The sequence below is a fragment of the Penicillium cosmopolitanum genome, assembly GCF_028827165.1.
Source record: "Penicillium cosmopolitanum strain IBT 29677 chromosome Unknown utg000009l:1.0-9042332.0:1.0-9050551.0, whole genome shotgun sequence".
Classification (NCBI taxonomy): domain Eukaryota; kingdom Fungi; phylum Ascomycota; class Eurotiomycetes; order Eurotiales; family Aspergillaceae; genus Penicillium; species Penicillium cosmopolitanum.
The window spans coordinates 3598861-3625791 of record NW_026622679.1 but is presented as its reverse complement, the minus strand read 5'-3'; the positions used below and the strand labels follow the sequence as shown (position 1 = coordinate 3625791).

General features: G+C 50.8%; 12 protein-coding genes across 12 annotated transcripts; 5 read left to right on the top strand and 7 right to left on the bottom strand.

Moving 5' to 3' along the window:
* Window positions 1-199: 199 nt before the first annotated feature.
* Window positions 200-1562, top strand: N7509_009475 (amino acid permease/ SLC12A domain-containing protein; the record flags this gene model as incomplete). Its single annotated transcript, XM_056634112.1, has 2 exons — window positions 200-271; window positions 363-1562. 2 exons carry the CDS (start codon window positions 200-202, stop codon window positions 1560-1562), a joined length of 1272 nt encoding a protein of 423 aa, XP_056484732.1.
* A 1284-nt stretch (window positions 1563-2846) lies between these two features.
* On the top strand, window positions 2847-4961 carry N7509_009474 (Copper amine oxidase 1; the record flags this gene model as incomplete). Its single annotated transcript, XM_056634111.1, has 3 exons — window positions 2847-3732; window positions 3789-4697; window positions 4753-4961. 3 exons carry the CDS (start codon window positions 2847-2849, stop codon window positions 4959-4961), a joined length of 2004 nt encoding a protein of 667 aa, XP_056484731.1.
* Window positions 4962-5124: 163 nt separating this feature from the next.
* Window positions 5125-6321, bottom strand: N7509_009473 (zinc-dependent alcohol dehydrogenase family protein; the record flags this gene model as incomplete). The annotated part of the gene is made up of 3 exons (XM_056634110.1): window positions 5125-5616; window positions 5680-6084; window positions 6160-6321. The coding sequence occupies 3 exons, from the start codon at window positions 6319-6321 to the stop codon at window positions 5125-5127; spliced, it is 1059 nt and encodes a 352-aa protein (XP_056484730.1).
* Window positions 6322-7067: 746 nt separating this feature from the next.
* Window positions 7068-7646, bottom strand: N7509_009472 (cysteine hydrolase family protein; the record flags this gene model as incomplete). The annotated part of the gene is made up of 1 exon (XM_056634109.1): window positions 7068-7646. The coding sequence occupies one exon, from the start codon at window positions 7644-7646 to the stop codon at window positions 7068-7070; it is 579 nt and encodes a 192-aa protein (XP_056484729.1).
* A 727-nt stretch (window positions 7647-8373) lies between these two features.
* N7509_009471 (GNAT family N-acetyltransferase) lies at window positions 8374-9266 on the top strand (the record flags this gene model as incomplete). The annotated part of the gene is made up of 3 exons (XM_056634108.1): window positions 8374-8754; window positions 8822-8939; window positions 9016-9266. 3 exons carry the CDS (start codon window positions 8374-8376, stop codon window positions 9264-9266), a joined length of 750 nt encoding a protein of 249 aa, XP_056484728.1.
* A 322-nt stretch (window positions 9267-9588) lies between these two features.
* N7509_009470 (glycoside hydrolase family 5 protein) lies at window positions 9589-10924 on the bottom strand (the record flags this gene model as incomplete). Its single annotated transcript, XM_056634107.1, has 3 exons — window positions 9589-9650; window positions 9718-10135; window positions 10199-10924. 3 exons carry the CDS (start codon window positions 10922-10924, stop codon window positions 9589-9591), a joined length of 1206 nt encoding a protein of 401 aa, XP_056484727.1.
* A 3052-nt stretch (window positions 10925-13976) lies between these two features.
* N7509_009469 (transcription factor domain-containing protein) lies at window positions 13977-14819 on the bottom strand (the record flags this gene model as incomplete). Its single annotated transcript, XM_056634106.1, has 1 exon — window positions 13977-14819. The coding sequence occupies one exon, from the start codon at window positions 14817-14819 to the stop codon at window positions 13977-13979; it is 843 nt and encodes a 280-aa protein (XP_056484726.1).
* Window positions 14820-15324: 505 nt separating this feature from the next.
* N7509_009468 (Zn(II)2Cys6 transcription factor domain-containing protein) lies at window positions 15325-16597 on the bottom strand (the record flags this gene model as incomplete). The annotated part of the gene is made up of 2 exons (XM_056634105.1): window positions 15325-15664; window positions 15798-16597. The coding sequence occupies 2 exons, from the start codon at window positions 16595-16597 to the stop codon at window positions 15325-15327; spliced, it is 1140 nt and encodes a 379-aa protein (XP_056484725.1).
* A 750-nt stretch (window positions 16598-17347) lies between these two features.
* N7509_009467 (NatC N(alpha)-terminal acetyltransferase Mak10 subunit) lies at window positions 17348-19776 on the bottom strand (the record flags this gene model as incomplete). Its single annotated transcript, XM_056634104.1, has 4 exons — window positions 17348-18292; window positions 18519-18776; window positions 18856-19311; window positions 19651-19776. 4 exons carry the CDS (start codon window positions 19774-19776, stop codon window positions 17348-17350), a joined length of 1785 nt encoding a protein of 594 aa, XP_056484724.1.
* Window positions 19777-20606: 830 nt separating this feature from the next.
* On the bottom strand, window positions 20607-20948 carry N7509_009466 (ATP synthase subunit epsilon family protein; the record flags this gene model as incomplete). The annotated part of the gene is made up of 3 exons (XM_056634103.1): window positions 20607-20678; window positions 20749-20863; window positions 20917-20948. The coding sequence occupies 3 exons, from the start codon at window positions 20946-20948 to the stop codon at window positions 20607-20609; spliced, it is 219 nt and encodes a 72-aa protein (XP_056484723.1).
* Window positions 20949-22028: 1080 nt separating this feature from the next.
* On the top strand, window positions 22029-23771 carry N7509_009465 (uncharacterized protein; the record flags this gene model as incomplete). The annotated part of the gene is made up of 3 exons (XM_056634102.1): window positions 22029-22042; window positions 22102-22280; window positions 22444-23771. 3 exons carry the CDS (start codon window positions 22029-22031, stop codon window positions 23769-23771), a joined length of 1521 nt encoding a protein of 506 aa, XP_056484722.1.
* A 1009-nt stretch (window positions 23772-24780) lies between these two features.
* Window positions 24781-26757, top strand: hsp60 (chaperone ATPase HSP60; the record flags this gene model as incomplete). The annotated part of the gene is made up of 3 exons (XM_056634101.1): window positions 24781-24888; window positions 25018-25160; window positions 25227-26757. 3 exons carry the CDS (start codon window positions 24781-24783, stop codon window positions 26755-26757), a joined length of 1782 nt encoding a protein of 593 aa, XP_056484721.1.
* Window positions 26758-26931: the final 174 nt, after the last annotated feature.

The following is a 26931-nucleotide window of genomic DNA, read 5'->3' as shown; positions in this document are numbered from 1 at the left end:
TATCTGACTCGAATGCCCTGGGTGGGCACGGCATTTACTCCTATCTCTCGGTTGAGAATTCCCCAACCCGCGGATTTGCCCGCGGCCAAAATCCGGGAACATCAGATGAGTCTGTCCAATATTTATACCACGTATCCGGGGTCCGGGGTAAAATATGAATGGGGGCGCAAGTCTTTGCTATATTTTATCAATCATTATTATGTTTATCTCTGAGCTAGAACAGAAGCCCAAGAAAAATGATGATCTGGAGTTGGGTGATAATGAACTGATGGTGCGTCTGACTTCTTTTCGTGGTCTTACCCTTGCTAGGATAGTAAGAAAGTCCCCTAAAAGGAGAACATTATATTTAACAAACATTCTAGAAGAAGCAAAATGACCTATGGCCAGATATCGCCAATGCTGAATCGTCCGACGCACTCGGTAATGTCCAACGTGAGCTCAAAGCCCGACATGTCACCTTCATCGCACTCGGCGGAAACCTAGGCACTGGACTATTTCTCGGCATTGGACATGCCCTAAGAGTAGCAGGTCCATTATCACTTGTTCTCGGTTATCTGACCGCCAGTATCGCCGGCTTCATGATGATGATGGCCCTCGGCGAAATGGCCGCTTGGCTTCCCGTCCCCGGTGCCATCCCTCAATTTTGCGCTCGGTACGTGGACGAAGCGCTAGGGTTTGCGGTGGGTTGGAATACCTGGTTTACGGCAGTTATCACTCTCTGTGCTGAAATATCGGCCGCGTGCAGCGTCATCCAGTTCTGGTCAGGCGCGGATAATGTCAGTGTTGCCGTATGGATTGTGGTGCTCATTGCGTTTTTTCTAGCCCTGAATATCCTGGCTGTTCACACCTTTGGAGAGTTTGAATTTGTGTGCGCCGTCATCAAGCTTTGCGGAATACTCGGACTGCTCATTCTGGCTCTCTGCATTGATCTAGGAGGCGTGTCGGGTCAGCCTCGACTTGGTTTCCATTACTGGAAAACGGCTGGCATCATGAAAGAGTATATCGCTACTGGCTCGGAGGGTCGTTTTCTTGGATATTTCTATACCTTAATCAACGCTCAATTTGCAATCAACGGTTGCGAAACCGTCGTTGTCGCCGCAGGTGAAGCCGAGAATCCTCGCCGGAACATTCCCAGGGCTATCAAGCGTGTTTTCTGGAGACTTCTCTTCTTTTACGTCTTTGCTGCATTTGCTTTGAGCATGATCTGTCCCAGTGGCAACCCTAACTTGATGGGTGGAGATAGGACAGCCCAGTCACCCTGGGTAATTGCCGTCAACATAGCAGGTATCAAGGCTTTGCCGTCGATCATCAACTCTCTCATTCTCATTTCGGCTATTTCATCCGGAAACTCATATGTCTTCATGGGAACTCGGTATCTTTACGCCTTAGCGCAAAATCGACAAGCGCCCAGGATTTTTCTGCGTTGTACCAAACAAGGAATTCCGATATGGTGTCTTCTGATCACAATGTCCATATCTCTTATATCATTCATGTCGATGGGTTCAGACTCGAGTACGGCATTCCAATGGTTCCAGAATCTGGCAACTGTTGCGACCGTGTGAGTTTTGCGCGGTTCCATCCCCTGTACAATATTGAAACCGTTAAACTAATCTGCTATCTCAGATACACTTGGGGCTCCATTTGTATTGCCTACCTCAGATTCAGTGCCGCTATTCAAGCCCAACATGTTGACAGATCCTCTCTACCTTTTAGCTTCCCACTACAACCATTCTCAACATACTTAACTCTGGGATACCTTTGCATCATTGCTTTCTTCAATGGCTTTGATTATATTGCCGGTGGATGGAGTACACCCGGATTTATCACATCCTACATTGGATTCCCTCTTTTCTTCGGGTTCATTTTGTTTTGGAAGCTCTTCAAGAAAACACAATGGATCCGATCGGAAGACGCAGATCTTTTCACCGGGAAGGCCGAGCTTGATGCAGTCGAATGGCCTCAGAAAAAAGCCACGAATTTCCTTGAGGCAATCTGGCTTCGCTTCATTTGATTGAGATCGATGGTTCCTGACTTGAGATTTTTGGCATTCCGTGATGATCATTAGAGAATTTCCAACCACCTTCACATTTTTCTTCTGTCGATCTTTGTTCCCATAGTCTAGGCTTTAGTAAAGCAGTTTGAATTGCACTCAAGTAGCTACTCGTACAATTCGTGATATCTAAAAGACATCATCTCCCAAGGGACCTCCAATGTGGAAACATACTGAAAGTACATCATTTAGCGGCCCACTGGTTTTGTGTGCGAGAAATGGCGCCATATTGTTCGACTTAGCTGTTAACAGCCCCTTCATTAATACTTTCGGGCCTGACGTAGATATTTAGATAGAAATTATTTTTCCGTGTGTTGTAGACCTGGCTGGGAATGCACAATTGGGATGTTTCTCCAATCTCACTTGTGAGGGGGGTTTATTCTCCGATATTTGCCGCACGCGATTCATGCAATGCAATGCACGGCCGTTTTGTACTTGTGATCACCGAGACAGACACACCAGCCTCTCTGAGGTGTTGTACCTTACATCATCAAACCTTGCTCTCCGTTGGCTCTTATCTCAACAATCTGCATATTATTCATCGTCTCTCCACACTTCTCCAATTGTCGTTTGACCCCAGCGGTCTTTAGTCCACGAGTTTCTTTGACGCCAAACCCCTTTCGGGTAAAGTTGCGCTGAGTGGACTTGGACTTCAACCAATCACCAACGACATCCCCGCCCGGTCGAAAGATTTACCAAATCGGGTTCAGGGCCTTTGCGGACACGGCGAATATAAAAGGATTGCGATGGCTCCGCTGCTTCCGCCTGCCTTATTCTCATCTTTATCATCTTCATTATGGCGAGCCTCCACCCCTTCGACCCTATCACTCCTGGGGAGATCCAGTTGGCCGTGCGCATCCTGGAATCGGCCTTCCCTGGTGTCAAGTTGCGTTATAAGAGAATTGATCTTCAAGAGCCTTACAAGCATGAAGTCGTTCCTTACCTTGAAGCTGAACGCCAAGGCAAGCCGCGTCCAGCCAAACCCGCTCGTTTGTTGTTTGCTCTGTTCCACCGCCTGGACAATGGTTCTTTTCACAAGGCCCTGTTGAATGCCAACACCAAGTCTATCATCTCTGCCAAGGAACTTCCTAAAGATGTTCAAGGCCCTGCAGATGTGGACGAGATGATGGAAATGGAGACAACCTGCCTGAGCCACCCGGCTGTCAAGGCAGAGATTGAGAAATTGAACTTGCCGCAGGGCATGACTGTGTGCATGGATCCTTGGATCTACGGTACCGAGGACATCAACGAGTCCCGACGTTTGACTCAGTGCTACATGTACGTCGTGTCGACTGATCACGCGCAACACAACCAATACTCTCTCCCTCTCAAATTTTCGCCCGTCTTTGATGGTATTACACACGAGCTGGTACGCATCGATTACCTTCCCGACGGTGCCGACTCCCAGACCTCGCAAACCCAGCCTTGGAAGCCAGTGAAGGCTATTCAATACGCGCACGATTTGCTAGATGAGCCAATCCGCACTGATTTAAAGCCTTACATTGTCCAGCAGCCCGAGGGCGCGTCTTTCAATGTCATTGGCAATGCCGTCTCATGGCAGAAATGGCGGTTCCGTGTGGGCTTCAACAACCGGGAGGGTCTGGTGTTGCACAATCTGACTTATGACGGCCGTAACACATTCTACCGTCTTTCATTCTCGGAAATGACTGTCCCCTATGGAGGTACGACTCTGGATACAAAAACCCCAAATTTTCAGTGATCTAACTTTATAAAATAGACCCTCGCGCACCTTACCACCGCAAGCAAGCCTTTGATGTCGGAGACGTTGGTTTCGGTATTACTGCTAACCAGCTCGCCTTGGGCTGCGACTGTCTCGGTCACATCAAGTATTTTGATGGCTACCGTACTGATGCACAGGGTGCTCCGGTCCATCTCCAGAACGTCATCTGCATGCACGAGCAGGATGCCGGTCTCCAGCACAAGCACACCAACTACCGCACTGGTGCAGCAACGGTCGTTCGTAACCGTCAGCTAGTCGTTCAGATGATCTGCACAGTCGCCAATTACGAGTATATCTTCGCCTTTATTCTGGATCAGGCCGCCAACATCGAGCTCGAGGTCCGTGCAACTGGTATCCTGTCCACCGTTCCATTCGACAACGAAAACGGCCAAACTGTGCCATGGGGAACCAACGTCGGACCTGGTGTTATGGCCCCATTCCACCAGCATATGTTCTCTTTGCGTATTGATCCTGCTCTGGACGGCTTTAAGAACACTGTTTATTATGAGGACAGCGTCCCTATGCCTCAGGACGATAACAATCCTTACGGAGTCGGCTATGTTACCGAGCAGAATACTATTCGGAATAGTGGTAGCGCGTCCACAAGCGTGGAAAAGCACCGTGTCTTCAAGATTCGAAACGACCACATCATCAACCCAATTACACATCACCCCATTGCTTATAAGTTACAAACATCGCCTAGTCAGATGATCCTGGCCAACCCCAAGTCTTTCGGCCTGAAGCGTGCACAATTCGCTACTCGTCCAATCTGGGTGACCAAGTACCAGGACGATGAGCTGTTCGCGGCCGGTGAATTCACGAACCAGAGCAAGGAGTCTCAAGGTGTGGAGAAGTGGGCTGCCCGAAACGATACCGTTGAGGATGAGGATCTTGTTCTCTGGCACAGTAAGTCATTTTCTTTCTCCGGTTACTGCCCTTCTCTTACTGACAATATTTGTAGCATTCGGCCTTACCCACAACCCTCGCATTGAGGATTTCCCAGTTATGCCTATGGAGCGTGTCAGCGTCATGCTCAAGCCCGATGGATTCTTCACCAAGAACCCAGCATTGGACGTTCCGCAGTCATCCCAGTCCTTCAACAGATCGACCCAGCACCCTGAGCCTTCTTGCTGCTCTGGACCCCAGGATCGAAGCCAGTTGAAGCTATAATTAGTTTACTAGACTAGTAACATGTACAAATCATGATAATAAGATTGAACGACATAAAACAAGAATGTCAATGAAGAAATCCCATTCCATCTGAACATAGAATCGCTACACCATCTGTTCATTGAAATCTAATCTTCCCACAAACCTAACGAGGAACACTTGACTAGATTCGAATACAAACCTTCGAAAAATGCCGCTGCTGCTGCAAAAGTTCATAGGCCTCCTTCGTCTCCGCAAAATCAAAAACGTGATCATCAACAACTGGCTCGATTCCCTTCTCCGCGATAAACCTGTTCATCTCACGATACTGGTCACGGGTACCAAGCAGAAACCCGCGAACCGTGCAGGAATTGGACAAGCAATCCATCAATGTCGGCGCTGGAGTTCCATCAGGTGCGCTACCCAGCATTCCAGCAAGGGCAATGAGTCCATCGACGCGAACTGCTTTCAGCGACTGTGTCAACGTAGACAAACCGCCCACGTCTAGAACGATGCTCACACCCTGGCCATTCGGAGTCAGATTCCTAGCCGTTTGTCCCCAATTCGCGTCCTCTCGGTAATTGAGAACATGATGAGCGCCGATCAATCTAAGACGATCGCCTTTAGCGCTTGAACTTGTTGTTGCTATTATCGTGGCTCCTGCAGCCAAGGCGAACTACGGCACAGCTCATTAGTAAATTGAGACGGTATTGCTCGACGTGTTTTAAGAAGTGCTCACCTGTAGCGCCGCTATCGAAACACCCCCAGTCCCCTGAACCAGAACCCAATCTCCCTTCTGAGGCTTCAAACTGTCAATTCCAAAAAGAGCATTCCAAGCCGTCAAACCCGAGCAGGTCAAGGTACTAGCCTGGACAAAGTCAAGGTTCGCAGGCATATGAACGAGGGCAGTTTCATGAAGAACTGTATAAGCGGTAAGTGTGCCATCATAGTTGTGTCCCAGTCCAGATTGACAGATATCAACCATTGTGGTTGGCTGGTTGGCCGGCAGTCCTGAAGTAAGGTGCGTGCAAACTCGATCTCCCACTTGGAACCCGTTCACATTCGCGCCAACAGCCTCAACGGTCCCGGCACCATCAGAGCCGGGGATTACCCCGGAACGGAAATATGGCAGTGCGGGCTCGCCCTGTCAGTAATCAGCTATCAGTGGGATGTTGCCAAGAGCGTGGTTCGTAGGGCGCTGTAAAGGAGAGGCGTATACCTTGGCCACCACTATGTCCCGATAGTTAAGCGAGGCAGCATGGATCTTGACTAATACATCATACTCCCCAACCTCGGGTATGGGATTTTCTTGAACTAGCTCGAGGCTGTCGATACCCTTTTGTTCGGACAAAATCCACGCTGGTGATGTTTTTGGTGGCATGATGAATTTAGGTTTTCTTAGAGGGGAGGATTCTCCAGACGTCGTATATTTATGAGTTGTAAGGGCTGGCTTGATTAGTAATGATTTGAAAGCTGGTGCCAAAAAGGAGAAAATAAGATCGGCCCCCAATTGTGAGGTGGGATGTGGAGGGATGAGGAACGAGCTTGATCGGTAATCGGTGGAGATGGCGGGGAGGACAGGGAGCAACATGATTCATTCAATCATAAAGTAGACAACTCCGCGAGTCAGTCGAGCCCCCACTGATGTCCACAAGCTCTGGAGGTCGCGCTTGCGCTCATGTATTCTCCAGCCTGCTTAGGAAACATAGTTCAAAAAATGAATTTAATATTAGCCGGTTGTTCCGAATGGGTAGTTTAATCTCCGGATTTTCTTGTAATAGCCAATACAGTCAGAAGATGGGAGTGCTTTTCAAATAGCCATTTGCATGTTCCTGCCTTGACTATATGAAGGATGGTCAAACGATTAAATTATCTGCATGATTGAGTAATTGAATAATATTTTTTTTTTCACCCTCATCCCGCTAACTAAATCTTGACCTGCTATTCATGGAGTGAAACAATCTGCTTTCTAAGCAAAGAGTGGAAAATGCTTGTTGTGGCTTGCGATACATAGTTCGACCAGGCGAGGTCTCAAATTACGGGCCACTAAGGGTGATAATGGCAGTTCCATTCAGGCATTAACTCACGATTCGAATTCGGATTCGAATTTGAACACAAGGCCAGTGTTTAAGAAGATGTCTGCCCCTTGATCCGATCCACCCACTCCTCCGCGTTGAAGACATCCGTCTTCCGTCCGAAGACCTTATCGATCAAAACACGGTGAACCTCTTCATCGCGATCCAAGCAGAGATCACGCAAGATAGTAATGTGGAAGTCCAGGTCCTGTGCCTGGCGAATGGTTGAGAGGACTGCACCGCTAGTCGCGATTCCTGCCACGACCAGATGGTCCGTAGCCGAGCAGCGGAGGAGAAGATCCAACTCGGTGCCCACAAATGCTGAAACCCGGCGTTTGGTGACAATCGGCTCTGTTGGAAGACGGGTTACGGCTGGGTGGATCTGAACATCGGCGCTACCCTCTTGGTATTTGCCAGTAGCCGTGATTGGGCCGGATGATGCATTCAGTGGATGGACATCTAGGTAACCTTGGCGGAAGGCTGTAACGACATGGATGATGTTGATAGACTCATTTCGAGCTGCGGCAATAGTTTTGACCAGGCGTTGTAGGTATGGCTCTGTGACGGACTGGTCGAAGTTGTCGACGATCCCATTTTGGATGTCAAGGATGAGGAGGGTGGTGGCTCCCATAATGATTGGTTTTGTGGAAATGGGATGGAATTGAGGAGTGTTGTATTCGAAGAAAAGAGAGGAAAAGAGGTGGAAAGATGGAGAAGCAGAAGGGAAGAGGAAGGCAAGAAGTTCACGTTGTTGAGTGTTTTGGTGTTGGGTGTTGCGGTTCCGGGAAGTCCATCCCGGTACCGGCATGAGCACCCCACTACAAGAATGGCACTTCATTATAGTTATAGACCAGTACCGGGACTGTAGGAAAGAAGCAGATTAATATCAGGTATGAGAGCTGACATGTGCTGTTTCCCCTGGTTACTAGCCTAGATAGACCTATACAGCTACAAGGAGCCGCCCAGCATGGATTTGTTTGTACTCGTTCGTATACAGAGTTAGCTAGTGTAGACCCACTGAGATCATCGCTTGGCAGCCAAGCATTTCAATACTCATTGCTTATTCATTTGAAAGTACCATGAGATAAATAGTTTGAGATCATGCTAACACATAATGGAATATACTAGTAGATATCAGGATTACCTTTCCAAAGAAGAGGAAGCTGTTATACTTCCGATTACATAAGGAACTGGTTACGTCGTCGCACCACTTCCACTTTCAGGTTCCGCTTCGAGTCTAACACCTCTTCTACTATCTACTCCATATCTCCAGTCATGGCCCAACCCCCTCAAGGCCATATTCGATATTTTATCTTTACGCGCTGATGACTCGGCAATAAGGCTTCCTACTTCCCACCATGGCGCAGGCGCTAGTTCCTCTCACCCATGGCAAACGCGGTCCGCTCCCACCTTCAAGCTCTCCTCGTTCACCCACTTACTATCATCCAGATTTCCTCGTCAAAGTCGCCGGTCTGAATGGCCGTGTCTTTGATACCGATCCCGTCGTCGCCTACATGCTGCTGGACATGTCTCTGGAAGAGCGACTTGCGTATCTCCCGACATATTGGTCCACACTCGTTCAGTCTGCCCTGATGAACGGTGCAGTCATCACCGAAGCCGACGGGTGGAAAGCAGCATCGGTAATTATTCCACCTGGAAAGGGCATCGATAATATCTGGACGCTTCTGTACGCAGGCTTCCTTTGTGTTCTATGGAGGATTGGCATCTCAGGCTTAAAGGTAAGCACTGGCAGCCTTTATGTGTTCGACCTGCAAGAGAAGACAAAAAATGGCTAAGCATGACCAGCGCCTGTGGACTGAATTCTCCGGAATGACAGATAACGCTAAGCAGAAGGGTCTCCACGGTGAAAATCGATACTACTATGTCTTCAGTATTGGGACTGAGCACGATCACCGCGGAAAAGGTGAGCCCATCGCCGTTTGGCTTAAGCAGTATCAGCCTTACTCCTGTATCTTTTATACTAACAAGAAAATCCGCAGGACTTGCCAAAGAGATTATGCGATACCACCAAAATATCGCCCGCTCCGAGAACCTCCCCATCTGGCTCGAGGCAACCACTCCAAGTTCACGCCATTTATACCTCTCCCTTGGATTCCAAGAAATCGAAGAGATTATCCTGGGAAAGGGCAAGGTTGCTCCTGATTCTAGCATCCAGCCTGGCGGCCCTGGAGTCTCGCTCTGGGCAATGGTCTGGTGGCCAGAGTCGTCGGAGCACGCCCCTAAATCGTGATCCCTATATTACACCTCTCCATTCGTTTCATTATCTCTACTCTTCACTTTGCAAAGTCTTTTGACATGGGCTTTTTATGAAGCAGGCTCATTACCTGGCTGTGTTTTCTTGTATACCTCAGTGAGAAGGAAAGAAGACCTGTTCGCGTACGTTGACCGTTGCTAGGTAGCTTTCATAGAAGTAAATGTACATGTGCAACGTCCATCCGGGCATAAATATATGGCTCAGTAGTAAATTTCAAACTATTACTACTAGTACTTTCCACGGAGCAAAGCCAATGAATCCCTTGGTCCCACTTCAGTATTTTCGATCATACCAATGCTTAATTGCAAACATTCTGCAAGGAACTAAGATCCTTGGGAATGACACCCGCTTTAACTGCATCTATAAAATAGTCAGCAACAATCCAACTTCACCCGCGAGAAATGCGAAACAAGATTCGTCAACTCACCCTGATAAGACCACCGATAATCATTCAACTGAGCCTTCCACGTCCAAAACACCCAACCCTGCTGTTTCTCGTACGAATGCACCTGAGCCGCAAACCACTTCCCATAGAAGTCCGTTTGAGACTTCGGATCCCAGTCCGAGTCTGACTCAACATCATCGGGAACCGCCAAGCTCCATTCTCCCACGATCGTCGGCGTGTTACTATCGCGATTATCGCTGCAAGACTCGCTAATATAGCTATCGTGGGATGCGTCGACACTGGTATCCCACTTCAGATAGCGGTGATCGTCGTAGGCGGCGTAGTACAAGTCATCAATGTACTGGTTCGGATCACCGGAGCCCCAGAGTTTGTCCATCATTTGGATGTGGAGGTAATCGGCTTTGTCAATTCCGGCGCTAGTTTCATTCGCGCGGATTCGCTGAATGATTGGGTGTAAGCCATGCACAATTTCTCGAGAACATTAAAGAAAGAAAATTCTCACCTCAAAAGCCTTGGGATAGTAGTTCTGCCTCATCGACGAAGCCTTATCATCATCCTGAACAGGCTCATTGACAATCTCCAGCATACCCACATTCCGAAACTCATCCGTACTATGAATCAACCCAGTCATCCACTCCAAAAACTTCAGCGCCCGCTCATACTGATAGTCCTGATAGAACCCCGGTTCCGATGCCAACTGTCCGGTAAACGCATTACCAGGAGTCTGAGCACCAGGAGCACCATGCAGATCCATAATAATATACATGCCGGCATCACTAGCCCACCCGCAGACTTTCTTGACAAAGTCCAATCCACCCTGAGGGAAGTGCTCACTGTCCGAGTAAACCAGGTCTTCGCGGAGCCAGTATCCCACGGGGATTCGAATAGTGTTCAGGCTGTAGCTGACCATTTCCGAGATATCGTCCTGGGTGATCCAGTCGCCCCAGTGCTTTTGGAATGCGGAGTTGGCGGCGTCTTGGCCTAGTGAGCTCACGCAGTCGAATTCAGAGCCCGTGGAGCCGCATCCCATGGAATTCCATTCACTTGTTCCAATCCATGGCTCGAAGATGAATTGCGAGCCGAGATTGACACCCCGGATTTTACCGTTCGATGAGGTGAAGAGGTTTTTTCCGTCGTTGGATTGGATCTTCTTGTTGGTTTCGGGTAACCAGGCTGTGGCTAGACCGGCAAAGGCACCTAGTGCGGCTACTTTTGAAAGAACGCCCATTGTAAGAAAGAGTGAAAGATCACTTCGTTTGATTGCCTGAAGGGAAAACGGACAGTAATTATTTTCGAGGTCGGCAAGACCCCTGAGCTATCTAAATACCATTTGCGATAGAGGGCTGTACCCAGTACCCCAGAATCTTTCTGGAAAATGCCCAGAGATCTTCAGGTGGAACTTAACTAGTTCAGGGGATGTAACGAGCTTGCAGAACTCCGATTTGAACCGCCACGAGAAGAGCAAAGATGTGCGCGTCTCAGAATCGAGGAATTTCCTTTTCGGGTAACTGCCCTTGAACTTATTCCTTGATTTGACTTCACGATGAGGGTAGCTCCGTCTTTGGTTACTTCACGGATATTTTAAACGCCTCCCTAACATTTAAAAAGGGTATTTAGTATTCCAATCATTCATGAATGCGAGAAGCTAGCGTCGATTATGGTCCACATGGCGTTCTGTGATCAGAATGCGGTGCAACTTTAGTTTATGTACTCCGCATCGCGTACTCGTAGTTATACTACTAGTACGACAAAGTGCAAATTTAGGCCTGATTTTCTCAGGGGGGCTCATTGTGGCTGTAGGCTCGTAGGGCTTACTTCAATGTGAGATTACATCAGGGGAAATGACGATGCGACGCGGCAGTTGGGGGCGAAAAGTTAACTAAGCCGATTTCGTCGGCCTGGCACAAGAAGAGTGGACCATGAGGATTGTATCAGCTTGCTCTGTTGGAGTAAACGTGGAGATCTCTCACAACATATTCTGATTTTATTTGTTAAAATAGTTCAACGCAGTACGAGTACTCGGTACAATCCGTACTATTCAACGTAGCACTCCCATCTCAAACCACGCTACCTTTAGCCCGTTTCACATTTTAAGGGTCATCACTTCAAACCCGGCATTTACCTTCCCCTAATTTATGCCTTGCATTATGACATAATTTAGTCGAAAATGCCGGTGGAATGGGGAGTTGTTTTGATAGGGTCTAGACTCATACGACATGTCTTTAGGGGTTCTCCTTCTCTGGAGAACATCTCCCGTGTGGATTGCAGGATTGAGCCTGCTACTACGGAGTAGCTAGTAGCTTTGAATGCACCCATTTCATACGATTCTAAACAAAATATAAACTAATTACCTACTAAGAACTAAATTGAACTATTTTCACCTCACAAACGGCAACGAGCATGCCTTCTTTAGAAAGAGACAAATGGTCAAAAATCAAAATCAAAATCCCAACTGCCAAACATGAGCAAATCCCGTTACGCTAGCCAACCTAGCATGTACATCCCGAGCGATGGCACTGCAGATCCCGGAGCGAGAATTTGATCACGGCGATGCCGAGGAAGCTACGTCGAAATATGACAGCTGTCGCTCGGGTAATGCGCCCCGGATGACATGATGGATGCGATGGACGCCTATGGATTGAAACATTAATGGAAGGGATTTATGAATCACCTAGACATAGACGTGGAACTAGAGACCAGTGACATAGATACTCATACAGATATCATCTCGGGGTTTGAACACGCTAGTTAGTCATAGGATTGTTGTCCTTCCGGGCTGTATAGTGCCTAGTGCCATGTATGCAGCATTATATCTAGAATAAAGCAGAAACATGCCATCCATTCTCAGTGATGTCTCGCCGAGCATGATGAGAGGAGAGAAAAGAGACAAGACAGGCTTAGGCCATCAGCGCAGCCCCCATTCTTGCCCGTCGGATCAGGCACAGATTCGGTGCCAGGATCAGATCGTAAGTTATGTGCAGCCAAATCAATAGTCATCTCATTTATTTCGCATCCTGCAAGAAAAGAAAGGCCGTGCCCTGCCTACGACTCACCCTGTACAGTGCAGTCCAGTGCAGCGCAAGGACACCGCACCATCACAACCACATTCACAACGCCGATCTTAGACCCGAATCCAAGCCAACCAGCCCTAGATCAAGAAGACTCCATCGGACAGGAGGCCTTCAAAGAACCAACCCATGACGGACCAGCAGCAAGAGCATCCCAAAAACCAAACCGAACCCTCCCTCGCTCGAAACTCCCACATTCCAATATTCCCCCCATCTCGACGCTGCAAACAGCAACAGCATACGTAGCCGACAGGAGCACTCGTACTGATGTAAGTCAGCTGTGGGGAAAAAGTAAAGGGCAAAGCAAAGGGCAAAGCAAAGCAAAGCAAGGCGTCGATCGCCTGATCCACATCAACCAAAAGACAAGACCAACGGCCCGCGGTGATTTCTCGGCCGGCCAAACGGTGCCCACCCCCCCTTCCTTTCCCTTCCAATCCAACACGAACTTGAACCCAAGAATCCACTCTGCACGGCGGAAAACCGTGAGCTGCGAATTAAATGAGCCGGATGTGTCCGGATGAAGATGCTCGGCCGGCGGAGGTAAGCGGAGTGCATACGAGGAATGGGACGAAGTGAGCGTGTGACTAGGGCGAAGGAGAGTTAAAATGATATAATGTCCTAGTGCGCCGCGTTCGTCGCGCGAGCGGCGCGATAATGTTCTGGAGACTGGTTTTTCTTCTCCTTCTTCAAATCACCTTGTCTCCCTGCACCGGGCGCCTACTCACCTGCCTGCCTATCTGCTTGATTGGTCTACTTGAAACTGAGCGCCGAGATCAATGCGGAATGATATCATGATCACAACTGCAGTCTGTTGACTGGGCTGAAGCCCCTCTCTTCGGTGATGCTTAGTAGATCGATTGCGATAAATGGCAGTATTATGTTCTGTCCTGTGGACGATTGATATGTATGTACATGAATAAGTATGGAGCCGCAACACGCCGCGTTTCATCGGCTTCGACTCGACTGGGCTGGGCTGGGCCGGAGTCGCTGGTTGACTGACAGGGTATACAAAATGAAACGCCAAAAAAGAACCAAAAAGGCTGACTGTTCGCGAAAATTGTCAGACGTTCGTCCCTACCGAACCTTTTCTCCCATGCCTCCTCCGTCTTAAAAAAAATATGAAAACAAGATGAAGCTCCGGATTCCAGACCCAAAATAAAATAACGCCGTCATGCAATGCGAATATTCGAATCGAATCCCCAAAACGAACGCTCATACCGCCGGACTTTGCCCATTCATAGTCGGGAACAGCATAACATCCGGAACCCTCCCCAAGATATTCCGCATACTCCAATCTTCATCCGGGAGCGCAGCCGCCGACACAGGCACGCCGACACCATCACTGCCCGTGACCATAGTAGTCGGGATCTCCAACTCGGCTTCGAAAGAAGGCGGCGAGCGCCACACCAAAGACGAGGGGTTCTGGATCGGGATCGTCGGACCAACATCAGCCGAGGGAAGGGGAACAGCCTTGCGCGCGCGGAAAGATTCGCGGATCTCGCGCAACGCGCGCAGGGACGAGGAAAGATGCTTCGCTGAGTCGGTGCGGTTGTTCAGGTCCGCATCACCGTCCGCATAAACGTGGTCAGCCAGGACCGTTTCCAGGCGGTCGATTAGGATCCAGGTCTGGGTGCTGTCGTCGTTGGCGACGAGCAGGAAAGCGGAGGCGATGGAGCGCTGCAGACTTATCCATGAGCGGGAGCAGTGGGAGTTGATTTCGTGCAGTTCTACGAATGCATCGACCGTGTCGATTAGGCTTGCTATGCAGTCTTCGCGAATTATGGCGCGGCGGTGCTCGTCAAAGTGGGAGTGTGGGTCGAGGGAGACACGACATAGGACGGAGAGGAGGTACGATGAATGCAGACGCAGTTCTGTTCGTTCGATGTGCTCGACCAGCGAGTGACATTGCGCTTTGTAGCGGAGGTGGGGGGTAGCTTCGGCGATCATGCGCTGAATACGCTGCTTGCATTCGCGGATCTCGTGGAATCGGGGCTGGGAAGCCTCTGGATACATTCGGGATCGGAGAACTTCGAGTGCGAGGAGACCACGCGACATAGGGTCTCGAAGTATGTTCGATGTCCCGGCATGGATTTACGATCGAAGGGTATTTCGGGTTGGCTGACCATGGTGATGGAGGGTCGATCATAGGCAAGCGAGAAATGACTATTCTGGAAAGCCATTGCCCACCTACTGATGTTAGCAAATCGGAACAGCGAGGAGGAAAGAACCATCCCATCTTACCAGACGCGGCGCCGGATCGCCTGCTCCTTGAGTGAAAACCCCGTGGATTCCACATGAAGACCAAGAACAAGACACATGCGCTCCGTCATGCCTAAATACCAGATCAGTTGAGCGTCAAATCAAAGGGTTCTATTTGAGAATGGAACATACCTAGCAAAGTGTACGAAGCACCGGCATTCATATTATATGACAGGACATTGCTGATAATAAGAAGAATTTGAATGGCTTCCACCGTGGGCTGCGAAACATAATTCAACATCCGAAGACATTGATATGCACAAGAAACTAAGGGAAATGGTCAGTAAGATATTCCACAATATCATGAGTCTCTTGCTGCCACTGTTGCTACTGGTGCCACCACACTGCGAAAGCAGCGCAGCAGCTCTTCTTCAAACGCACCGTATACCCACGAGGTCAACTCGCGCTCTCGCTCCGAAATATCGGACAATTGGCAGCCGGAAGCAAGAACCGCAAAAAGCAGGCTCAGAAAGGGCAAATCCATTCCATACGGTTTGACTAACCCATTGGCATCCGGCTTATAGATACCTCCCGCGCGTCGTCGCCCCTGGAGTAAGCAATTCGTCTTGTACTCCAGTTCGTCTAGGTCCGGTAACACCGGGTACAACACCGCGCCAATCTTTTTATAGAAGCCCAAGAATCTGAGTCAAGGGGGAGAAGGGGGAAAATGTCAGCCATATTATCCTGCAAATTCGCCATGTCTGCGCAAGAACCCGCGTTCTACAACACAACACAATCTCACAACAACAACAGCAGCATTTCATCAGCACATACCGTTTACACTGATCATCCTCGGGAATCACCGAACACACGCCCGCAATATTGAAAGTATAAGGGTCCGACGACCACAGATCTACAAAAGGGTATGCGGCCGACTCATTTCCCAACGCAAGATCCGCAAGTAGATCCTCCTGAGGTAGCGCCTGCGCAATATCCGTTGAGCCCCTCGCCTTATCCAAGATATCGACCAGCGCCGAACGGGATCCCAAATGAACCGCGCCGGTACGAGATGAGTTGGCACCATATACACCCTCCGACCGAGAGGAGTATTTGCGCTCCGGCACATCTTCCGACTCCGGTTGTGGCTGGAGCAGGGGTGGATGATGATCGACACGGCGGCGGGAAGAGTGGGATTGGAAGATTGAATTCAAGCTCCCGATGATCTGCTCCATCGCAGCCATCTTGTTATTTATCTCATCCCATTCGCCCTGGGACATGTCGATTAACTCGGGGAGATCAGCATCGTCGCTGGCCTGGGAGGGTCGATCGGTGATGGTGGAGACCGCATCGGTATTATCGTAGAGCAGCGGTGGTGGTTGTGGCGCTGCTGATGCTGCTGTTGCTCCCGGGTAGGTGGGCGGAAAAGCCGGGGAGAGGAAGGAGGAATGGAGCGGGGTGGTAGAGGAGGAAGAGATGGGAAGTCGATTGGATGAGGGTCGGCCGTAGGAACAGGTGAAGTTGCGTTTGACACAATTGGAGCAGGGGACGTTGCGATCGCAGCGGACTTTGCTGGCGCGGCACGGTAGACAGGTCTTGCACTCGCGCGGTCGGCGACGGATGGGGTATGTTGCCATTTTTCGCAACTTGTAGGTGTAGAGGAGGGTGTTGGAGGAGGGAGGATTTTGGTTAATCGAGATCGAGATCGAGATCGAGTCCTTGGCTGGGCGGACGGGGGTCGTGGAGTTGAGAGGCAGAGGGTGGCATAGAAGGATCTCGTAGGATATTCCGAGGCAGATTGGGGGAGGTCGAAGCGGAGCCGCAGCCGCAGCCGATGAGGTCCGGGGATTGGGGAGTCGGAGGAGAATGTGATGTGTCCAGGTGGTGTGTGTGATAGCGAGAGTCTAGGGGAATAAGACAAAGATTTTCCCCGGTCGAATAAAATGTACTGGTACCTGCCAGTGTAGCAAGAAAGGAAAGCTGTGGGGGGTCAAAGTGAAGGTCGAAGGTGCGAGTGGGCGAAGTGAAGTCGATGATTTCATAAGCTGTGGTCACGGTCCCTGGTTCACCACTGCACGCCCGATGCGGAATTTATTGTAGTAGAGCTGTTTTATAGTACTACTACCACTGAAGAGTATTCTCTGGCGATTATTTATTCAAGTCTCCGAGTCGTGATGGGTTCGAGTTCTCGGTTTTTCTCCGTGGAGGAGCACCTTGTCTCCACCGCAATATATTAATCTACACCCATGTCGGGAGTTCGTAATACTAGTCTGATGCGTTTATACCGGGATGTCGGGTACAGCAGTACCCTAGTAATATATATACTAATACTACTCGTCGATACTAGTAGATCATGAGAGAGGTATACGTACTAATCATCCCATCTATCACTGGCTCTTCTTCTCGCTCACTTGCGGCACAACCCACCACTCATGCCATCGCGATTTACTGCCGATCTCAGGGATCGTCACCTCAAGGTTCAACGGTTGCTGGGCCGTCGGCGACCGATTGCTCCCTAGCGCCTTCCGAACCGTTTCAATCGAAATGCTCGCTCCAATGCACGCCCGCATCGCATCCTTGACATCCCGCTTCCAGTCCTCCTCAATTGCGCTAGGCGGTTCTTTACCAGCGCCAGACCCAGTCCCAGACCCAGACCCAGCCTCCTCGAGGAAAGCTCCCTGAGAAAGCAACACATCCCACGCCTTCCGAGCTTCCGTAATCGCCTGGCTAGCGCGATCCAGAATGATCGCATCGGAATCGCCTTCTAGCGCCGACTCCCGTTGGAACTCCTCAAAAGGAACCAGCTCCGGAAGAGAGATTGGGATAAACGGTTTCATGCGCAGTTCATAGCGTAGTCGATCGGTAGAGTAAGCGTCCGCACCCGCAGCGCAAGGAAGTACCCCATGTCGCGTGAGAAGCACGTATAGAGCGTGCAGAGCGATTGCAAATGCATCGACTGCTATTAGCTGGGTGGTCATTCTCTCCAGGGTTCGGAACGAGCGGTGGAAGGCCGCTGACTTTTGCGAGTCGGCCGAGCGATCACCGGCGGAAATGAGATCTCGTTTGCGCGCCGCGACAGTGAAGGTACGGATGCGGTCGAGATGGCCGAGGTGGGTGGAACAGATGTACGACAGGTACCAATACATCCCCGCCGATTCCTCGGGTGCGTAGATCGACAGTTCAAAGCCCATCTGGATGATACGTCGGATCTGAATGAGTTTTTGGTGGTAGGCCCAGCTGCTGAGTGGGAAAGAGAATGTGGTTTCACCTCCTTTCATTTGCAACGGGGGCTCGTCGCTCAATCGTTGCAGATCCAGATCCAGCTCCTCGGCCTAGTAATAGTGGTCATGTCAGTTACTGTACGTTGCTGGGGGTTGTGGTTCCTAGTGTGGTTCCTAGCGTACTCGCGTACCTCCATTTGTAAATTGTCCCAATCCACCACGGTATGACACACGGTTCGGCGGATTCGACAGCGATTCAGACAGGCAGCTCGAACAGTATCCACAAATGGCTGCATGGATTAGCATCAGGCCATTCAAGCCAGTTTGGGGAACATACCTGGGAAAATCGTTTCACAAACCCTTCCATCTTTTGGGCAATCTGGAACCGAGGGTCGGACGGCAATTCTACTTCGTCGGTGTTCGCTTGGAGTAACACACTGGATGGCAAGACCAGCTCCGCCAGATCGTCATACAGAAATTTCTTGACTGGGACCGCGCCCAGGATGGTCATGTCGCTCACAATCAGGGCTTGAAGGAGACAACGAATGTAAACAGACGGTTGGGGTTTCCGGGAGAGCAGACTCCAAATTGCGGTCTAGACACGGGTCAACAATCGCAAAGATAAAAGAAGAAAAAAAATAAGGAAAAAACAAAGGAAAAGAAGGTTGCAGTACCTTGAAGTTGCTCGGTCCCCTATAGTCCAGCATCTCCTGCATATCGATCGCATCTTGGCAAAGTCGTTTGAGATGAGCAAGTGCATCCTCGGGGCTAATTTGAACAATAGGACGAGGCGGCACCGTGCTGGCCAGCTTCCGTTGGATTTTTAGGCTAAATGCCTCTGGTACAGGTGTGCCAAGAGCAACAGTTTCTGTAATGCCACTCAAGGTCGATAGGCATGACACGAAATTGTCTGTTGACCTGGTGTCAAGAACTTCGAGGTCTTCATCAAGCGCACTGAGGAACTCATGCCGAAACAGCAATCTGCATCGAATGGCATCTCGAAGCTTCTGATCTATCGTTTCTTGGGCATCCACCCACTCTACCGCCTGATCCAGCAGGCGAAAGAAGTGTGAAGGGTCAAATCCTGACAGCAGGTTGCGATTGTACAATTGGGAGACAAAGTCTTCTTCCTATGAAGCGAAAGCTGTCAGCAATAGACTTCCACCGAAGGTCGGACCGTTTTCAACGCTACCTCATAGTAATATTCGGTCGCTATGCGAGCATGAACGAAGTCGCATGCTTTGACGAGGGCCAGGCAATATGATCGGAGAACGAGACTGATGAGAGGCGATTCGCTCGATACGCGATCAAAACGGGCATCTCCCATGGTTTTCGGAACTGGCCAAAGTAACTTATCAAGGTAGATCGAGGTGAAGAGGGTTTGGGAGAGAGGGTGGCCCATGTGCCATGCCATCTGCAATCGTATAAGCTGGATGTTTTCCCCCATAGCAGTGGGGCTGCACACTCACTTCATGGCAAAGAAGTTGATCCATCAACCCTATAACCTGCTCTGGTGTCAAGGCCTGTCGCACATCGTAATCGTCCTCCAACGCTTGTACGTGACTTTCGCCGGGTGCGATATAACCACTATCCATTTTCGAGTCCATAATCTGTTTCCATTTCGATCCATGATCAGTCTTCAATTGATTTCCTCCAGTATATCTTTAGGGTCACTGTGTGACGATGACGCACCTCCAATGCGCCCACTGCCTCGAACAGGGTAAATAATTCATCCTTGACAAGCTGTCCAGTCTTGAGCTCTAGTATAAGGAGTCCAACAGTTAGATTGGAAGCATAGCCCACTCGAGGAATTCATCAACTCACTGGAAGCAGCCTCGGTGAATTCGGCAGTGATGTCGCGGGGCACTGCTGGAGACGGCGCAGCCCGCGGAGGGGGCAAGCGCACCTCGTTATTCGGGAGCATCGCACAGAGATTCGAGGCTCTGCAATCCGCGGCCGGTCGATCTCATGGAAGGAAGGAAAATCGCCAGGTCGAGGATCGCCGAGGGGAATAGTTGGAGTACAATGACTCGAGGGGTTGGTGGGGGGTGGGCGGAAAAAGCGATTCGGGCAGGTGTGGCAGTGGCAGGCGACAGGAGTAAGAGTAAGACCTCTGACGTGCAGCGATGCTTTACCGACAAGCTCCCAATTCCCAGCTCCAGCCACAACATCAAGGTCATTTCTACGACAAAGCTGGAAAATATAGAAATACGAAAATGGTCAAAAAAGGACGAGTGCGATTTCTAGGCTTAGTCTACCCAGACGCGTGTGCCTGTATTGCTACACATGTACAAAAGTTCAATGTCTCCCCGGGGGTCCGCGCTACTCCTCCGCTTTCTGGATTCCACCGGGTTCATCGCTCCTCCCAACATGACGATCTCCTGGTTTCTCAATGTTTGTAATTGGAGATGACTGGTCGATCCGTTTATTTCTCGGCCTGGGCGAGAGCCTCGTTGTTGGCCTGTGCGAGGGACTTGGCCTCACCCTGCTTGCCGTTCTAAACAGTTGCAAATCCTCCGTTAGTTTCCCGGCGGTTTCAAAGATCGTATTCGGGCGAGTCAACTAACCTCCCACTTGGCAAAACGAAGGTCCATCTGGCCGCGGCGCTCGGAGTTCAGGCGGGGGGTCTCCTTCAGAGAGCGGCGCACGGTGCGGGCGGCAATGGCCAGGTAGCGGTTGTAACTGGGAATCGGGGTGAGCGGAGGGTTAGAAATTCGGCAACCGAGAAGACGTACGTGAGGCCAGCGGCCTTCCAGGCGGCAGTCATTTTGAATGTGGATGGGGGAGGTGGGTGGATTGAATTGAAGGGGTGAAAACGGGCTCGGGTGAGTTTGGAAGCATTCGATCCGGAGTTTCGGGAGTCGCAAGTCACGTGTTATCTCTGTCTTTCCAGTGTCACGTGAATGGATGGAGGCATCAGTCACGTGATATGGTTGCATACTATAACACCATTGGCAACAAAACAATACTAGTATCAGTATAGATGTATTTAAGGTTTCTTTTCCTTTTCATTTCTTCAACAGGGCCCGGATATTCATTGAAAACTTGAATTCCATTGCTTGAATCATGTGACCTGGGCCCTCTCACAGCCTATAAAGCTTCCTCTATGATACATTTAAGTTTCCAGTCATGTCACCATCCTCCCTAACTAATACACTCCTTGGTAGAATCATAATCACAATTACCGCGACAACACGGATAATTCATCTATTGAGCTCACCTGTTGGCTCTACCGAGGGGAAATGTCAGGGCGTAACAGCTAATTCATGGACACTGGGCACTATGGACATATACTACACTTTCTCAGGCAGTAGGGGCGCCTTCCATCTTTGGCAACCACCCACCTACACCACCTACACCACCCACACCATTCACTGTTTACTGTTCACTCTTTCCCCGACTTTTGCCCTCGCCCCTCGCTCCCCACGTTTTTCCTTTCCCCTTCCCACTTTACCTCTCACCTTCGCCCTTTGTCTTCTCTTCTCTCCTGCACGCATGCGTTCTGGTATTCGTGAACACACTTAAACACCCCTGAACACAGTAAGTCCAAACACAACTTGCACCGTTGTTTTCAGTGCATCTAAGCATGCTTGCTCTTATGGTTCCTGTGATGCCTTTGGTCTGAACCGAAGGGAAGCGAAGCTTGATGAGCAGTGCACTTCTTGTGCATGAGTTCTTGCTTTCTCCTTTGGTCGTATACGCTCTGCATGGGTTTATTATGTGCTCCCGCATACACTATCACTCCCTCGTCGCACAGTACCAATCATGGAAGCCGTGCACACTTTCAACCCCAGTCTTTTAGTCCCATTCTTGCAACAAAATTGTTCTGCTACTGACGGTAACAATCATGCAGCTTGCACGGTATGTCTGCGCTTTGTGACGGGTTCTCTGAGCAGTCAAGAATCAAGGCAATCATATAGTTTCGGAGAACTAAACTTCCGATCCAAAGTCAACGGAATTCTCACCTCACCTTCCAATCACCCAAACAATCCATCAACTCCAACGGCAAAGGTTCTGTTTGCTGGTGCCACCAAAATGGCACCAGGCAAGGCATCCGCTCAGCCCAGAAAGGAGAAGCGCAATCTGGTGCGCTGGGATAGTAAGTGCTTCCCCTGCTTTCATCTGGAATTTCCCATGCATTTGGGTTACTGCTTTTTCCATGGATCTCAGAAAGTTCTGCCATTGTGCTTCGCCTTGCATGGTCATACGTCACTTCCGGCATTCAACCTTCACATACCACGTTTTTGTGCTAACCTGAATAGCCGATATTGATACACACCTGTTGCTCGCCATCCAGGCAGCCTGCAACTCGAGCAACACGAAGATACCATGGGACCTGGTGGCTTCCACCATGGGACCAAAGTACACGGAAGGTGCAATTGTGCAGCACCTATCCAAGTTGCGTAGTCGTCGGGTCAGGGATGGAAAGATCGTCCCGCCTCCACTCCGACGTGCTGCTGCAGGCTCCCACAAAGGGGCTTCGAAGGGCTCTGTTCAGCAGAGTGGTGTGGTCGATGCTCTCCCCAAAGAAGACGTCGATGATCTCTCTTCCGGCGGCTCGGACCCCGAGTATGGGGCTCCAACCACGCGCAAGCAAAAGCGGCCATCGACCCGGCGTGCAAGTGCAAGTGCGAAGAAGCGCACCAAGCCGTCTGCCGGGAAGATCAGCCCCGAGAACGAGAAAGCGTGTGTGGATGCCCCTTTCCTCCAATTCCTCCCTGCTAAGTCAGAAACTCCAACTGACGCACCTAGTGATGCACCCGAGTCTTCGTCAGAGGAATCAGGCGATACTCTGAGCTCCGAGAAAGAAGAGATGACCGATCTGAACAGATTTGCCAGCCCTGCAATTGCGGATATCCAGAAGAGCGAGATCTTTGAGAAAAAGACTCCCAGTCCTGTAGCAAAGCAGAAACTCCGTGTTAGCTTCAAGAGTCGGACCGCTGGCATGATTTCATCAGAGGCTGTCGACGAGCAGCACTCGTCGACCCCGGCATCCATGGGAGGAAACTCACCAAAGACTCCGAGACTCCAACCCAATATCGACCGTTTCTGGAGCCCCGAGGCTTTGCAGATGACTGGCGATTGTAATCAGGGAGGTACTCCTAGTAGGGTACAGGACTTCATGCAATCGCCGTCACAATATCCAATGCAACCGAACCCGCAGCTGCAGCCCTTGAACCACAATCCCGCACCATTTCAAGGCGCGCTACAAAGTGTCGACTTCTTCGACCCGAAGACATATGTCCAGCGCCCCATATTCCAAGAGAATCCGACTCCCAGGTATGCACAATATCCGACTCACTCACAAAGCCGTGGATATGCTGCACGTGGTCAGCAATATCCTCAAACCCCGGTAAGCTCTCAAAAGCCGCCATTTTCCCCGGGTGGATTCTTTTACTCGCCCGAGGATCATCGAGCTCTCGAGATGCAGATTAGCATGCCGAGTCCTGGATATGGTCTCCCGCCTTCGTTGTACAATGCGAATGCTATCAATCCGCAGGACCTGCTCATCAATGCTGGCAACATATCTTCCCCGTGCTTTGAGGAGTTAGTGGATTATGAGGATGATCCCGGTGCAGGGACCTTCTAGCCCCGCCGTCCTCTGTTGTGAAATGATCGGGTCCATGGAAGCTTCTGTCGGTTCAGAAAATACAGGAGATGCAGAAGACGAGGGATTGTGGGCCTCTTTTAGGAGAAGGGGCAGGGGAAGACGAGATCAGTCATTTAGGTTTGGGAGGCAGTACGACAATTCGGTGAAATTTAGGAGAGCGAAATAAAGCATGAAAAATCAAAGGCTTCGAGGTGAAGAATGATATGGGGATGCTGATCTTCAAGTTAATGTTATTCGTTCTTGCCTGTAGTTATTACTAGGAGTAGTACCGTGACGTTTAACTACTAGTGAATCTGGGCAAGAAGCTGAGTTGACGGGGAAACTAAGATGGATCGGCTCCACCGAAAGTTGTTGGGCGGGCAGTGCCGGCCCGGTCTTGTTCCGAACACCAAGAAGGCAGTCTAGACTGGCAGTTGATGCTAGGAAAGTGATATTTTATTCAATTGAATAGGCTCTTTATTTAATTCTCAGGAGCCCAGTACACAGGTGGGTGCGCCTAAAATGTTAGTATGCCGTCACGGTTATAATGGGACTCGGAGTTTCAACCTAGAATTTCCTAGGGTTGTCACTATATATACTATCGTGTCGAATCGGGTTCTCCTTCCGATACTATGGTTCTCCCACCACGGATTGAAACCCAACCATGAGAAGATTCAAGTGATTGGAGATTCCACCGAGTCCATTCCAAATTGTGTCCGAGTCTTTATCCTATATAGATTACCCTAGATGAGCTTGCTACTACCAATTATGGTTATGTCCATACAGCCGCCCGCCCGATACCTCGGGAACAATTCACGTGACCTTCTAGCTCTTTCTGCCGCCAAGTCTGGGGATGGGGAAGAAGCGCCGGGAAAATTTTCGAGACTTTGGCTTCATCTCCCCAGCTACCTCTCTCTTCTTTCCATCCCCTCCTCTCAACCCTTCATCCCCAATCGGGTTGTTCTTTTTCTCTTTGCTCATCTCCTTTTAATTGTTTTGTTTCTTCATAATGCAGCGCGCTCTGTCTACCCGGACTTCGGTCCTTTCCGCCGCTTCCAAGCGTGCCCCTTTCTACCGCTCCGGCCTGAACCTCCAGCAGCAGCGTTTTGCTCACAAGGTACGTGATATTTGGCGTGATACTCCTTCAATCCCAATTGTCCTCGGTCCGATATTCCGATGGCCCCCGATTCCATCTTCCGTTGATTCCGAAAGCCCTTCGGTGCATCCTAGCTAACTTCCCGACCAGGAGCTCAAGTTCGGTGTCGAAGCCCGTGCCAACCTCCTCAAGGGTGTTGACACCCTGGCCAAGGCCGTTACCTCCACTCTGGGTTCCCAAGGGCCGCAACGTCCTGATCGAGTCCCCCTACGGCTCCCCCAAGATCACCAAGGGTATGTCACACATTCGGCGCAACTCGGTGTTATCGCGAACCGAAGACGGGAAATAAAAAAAAAAAGGCTAACTCGATTAGATGGTGTGACTGTCGCCAAGGCTGTTACTCTGCAGGACAAATTCGAGAACCTCGGTGCCCGTCTCCTCCAGGATGTCGCCTCCAAGACCAACGAGACTGCTGGTGACGGTACCACCACCGCTACCGTTCTGGCCCGTGCCATCTTCTCCGAGACCGTGAAGAACGTCGCCGCTGGCTGCAACCCCATGGATCTGCGCCGCGGTATCCAGGCCGCCGTCGAGGCCGCCGTCCAGTACCTCGTCGAGAACAAGCGTGCCATCACCACCGGTGAGGAGATCGCTCAGGTCGCCACCATCTCCGCCAACGGCGACACTGCCATCGGCAAGCTCATCTCCACCGCCATGGAGCGCGTCGGAAAGGAGGGTGTCATCACCGTCAAGGAGGGCAAGACCGTGGAGGACGAGCTCGAGGTCACCGAGGGTATGCGCTTCGACCGTGGCTACACCTCCCCCTACTTCATCACCGACCCCAAGTCCCAGAAGGTCGAGTTCGAGAAGCCCCTGATCCTGCTCTCTGAGAAGAAGATCTCCGCTGTCCAGGACATCATCCCCGCCCTGGAGGCCTCCACCACCCTCCGCCGCCCTCTGGTCATCATCGCCGAGGACATCGAGGGTGAGGCTCTCGCCGTCTGCATCCTGAACAAGCTGCGCGGACAGCTCCAGGTCGCCGCCGTCAAGGCCCCCGGCTTCGGTGACAACCGCAAGAGCATCCTGGGTGACCTGGCTGTTCTGACCAACGGTACCGTCTTCACTGACGAGCTCGACATCAAGCTTGAGAAGCTCACCCCCGAGATGCTCGGTACCACCGGTGCCATCACCATCACCAAGGAGGACACCATCATTCTCAACGGTGAGGGCAGCAAGGACAGCATTGCCCAGCGCTGCGAGCAGATCCGCGGCGTCATGGCCGACCCCGGTACCTCCGAGTACGAGAAGGAGAAGCTCCAGGAGCGTCTCGCCAAGCTCTCTGGTGGTGTCGCCGTCATCAAGGTCGGTGGCTCCTCCGAGGTTGAGGTTGGTGAGAAGAAGGACCGTGTCGTGGATGCCCTGAACGCCACCCGCGCTGCCGTTGAGGAGGGTATCCTCCCCGGTGGTGGTACCGCTCTCCTGAAGGCCTCCGCCAACGCCCTGGACAACGTCAAGCCCGCCAACTTCGATCAGCAGCTCGGTGTCTCCATCATCAAGAGCGCTATCACCCGCCCCGCCCGCACTATCGTCGAGAACGCCGGTCTTGAGGGTAGCGTCATTGTCGGCAAGCTCACCGACGAGTTCGCCAAGGACTTCAACCGTGGATTCGACAGCTCCAAGGGCGAGTACGTTGACATGATCGCCAGCGGTATCGTCGACCCCCTCAAGGTTGTCCGCACTGGTCTGGTTGACGCCAGCGGTGTTGCCTCCCTGCTCGGTACGACCGAGGTTGTCATCGTCGATGCTCCCGAGGAGAAGGGCCCTGCTGCCCCCGCCGGTGGCATGGGTGGTATGGGTGGTATGGGCGGCATGGGCGGTGGTATGTTCTAAACGCCTTCGTCTCTTATCTTTCATCCCTCCTCCCCATCTCCCTCGTGTCTCCATGTGTCTCCATGATGATTTCCGATCCCCTTGATCTCTTGCATCGCCGTCCGACCCTCGACGGCCCTGGAACTCTTGTAATGTGTTTTTTATTTTGATCTTTTCCTATACCTGTATTCTTGT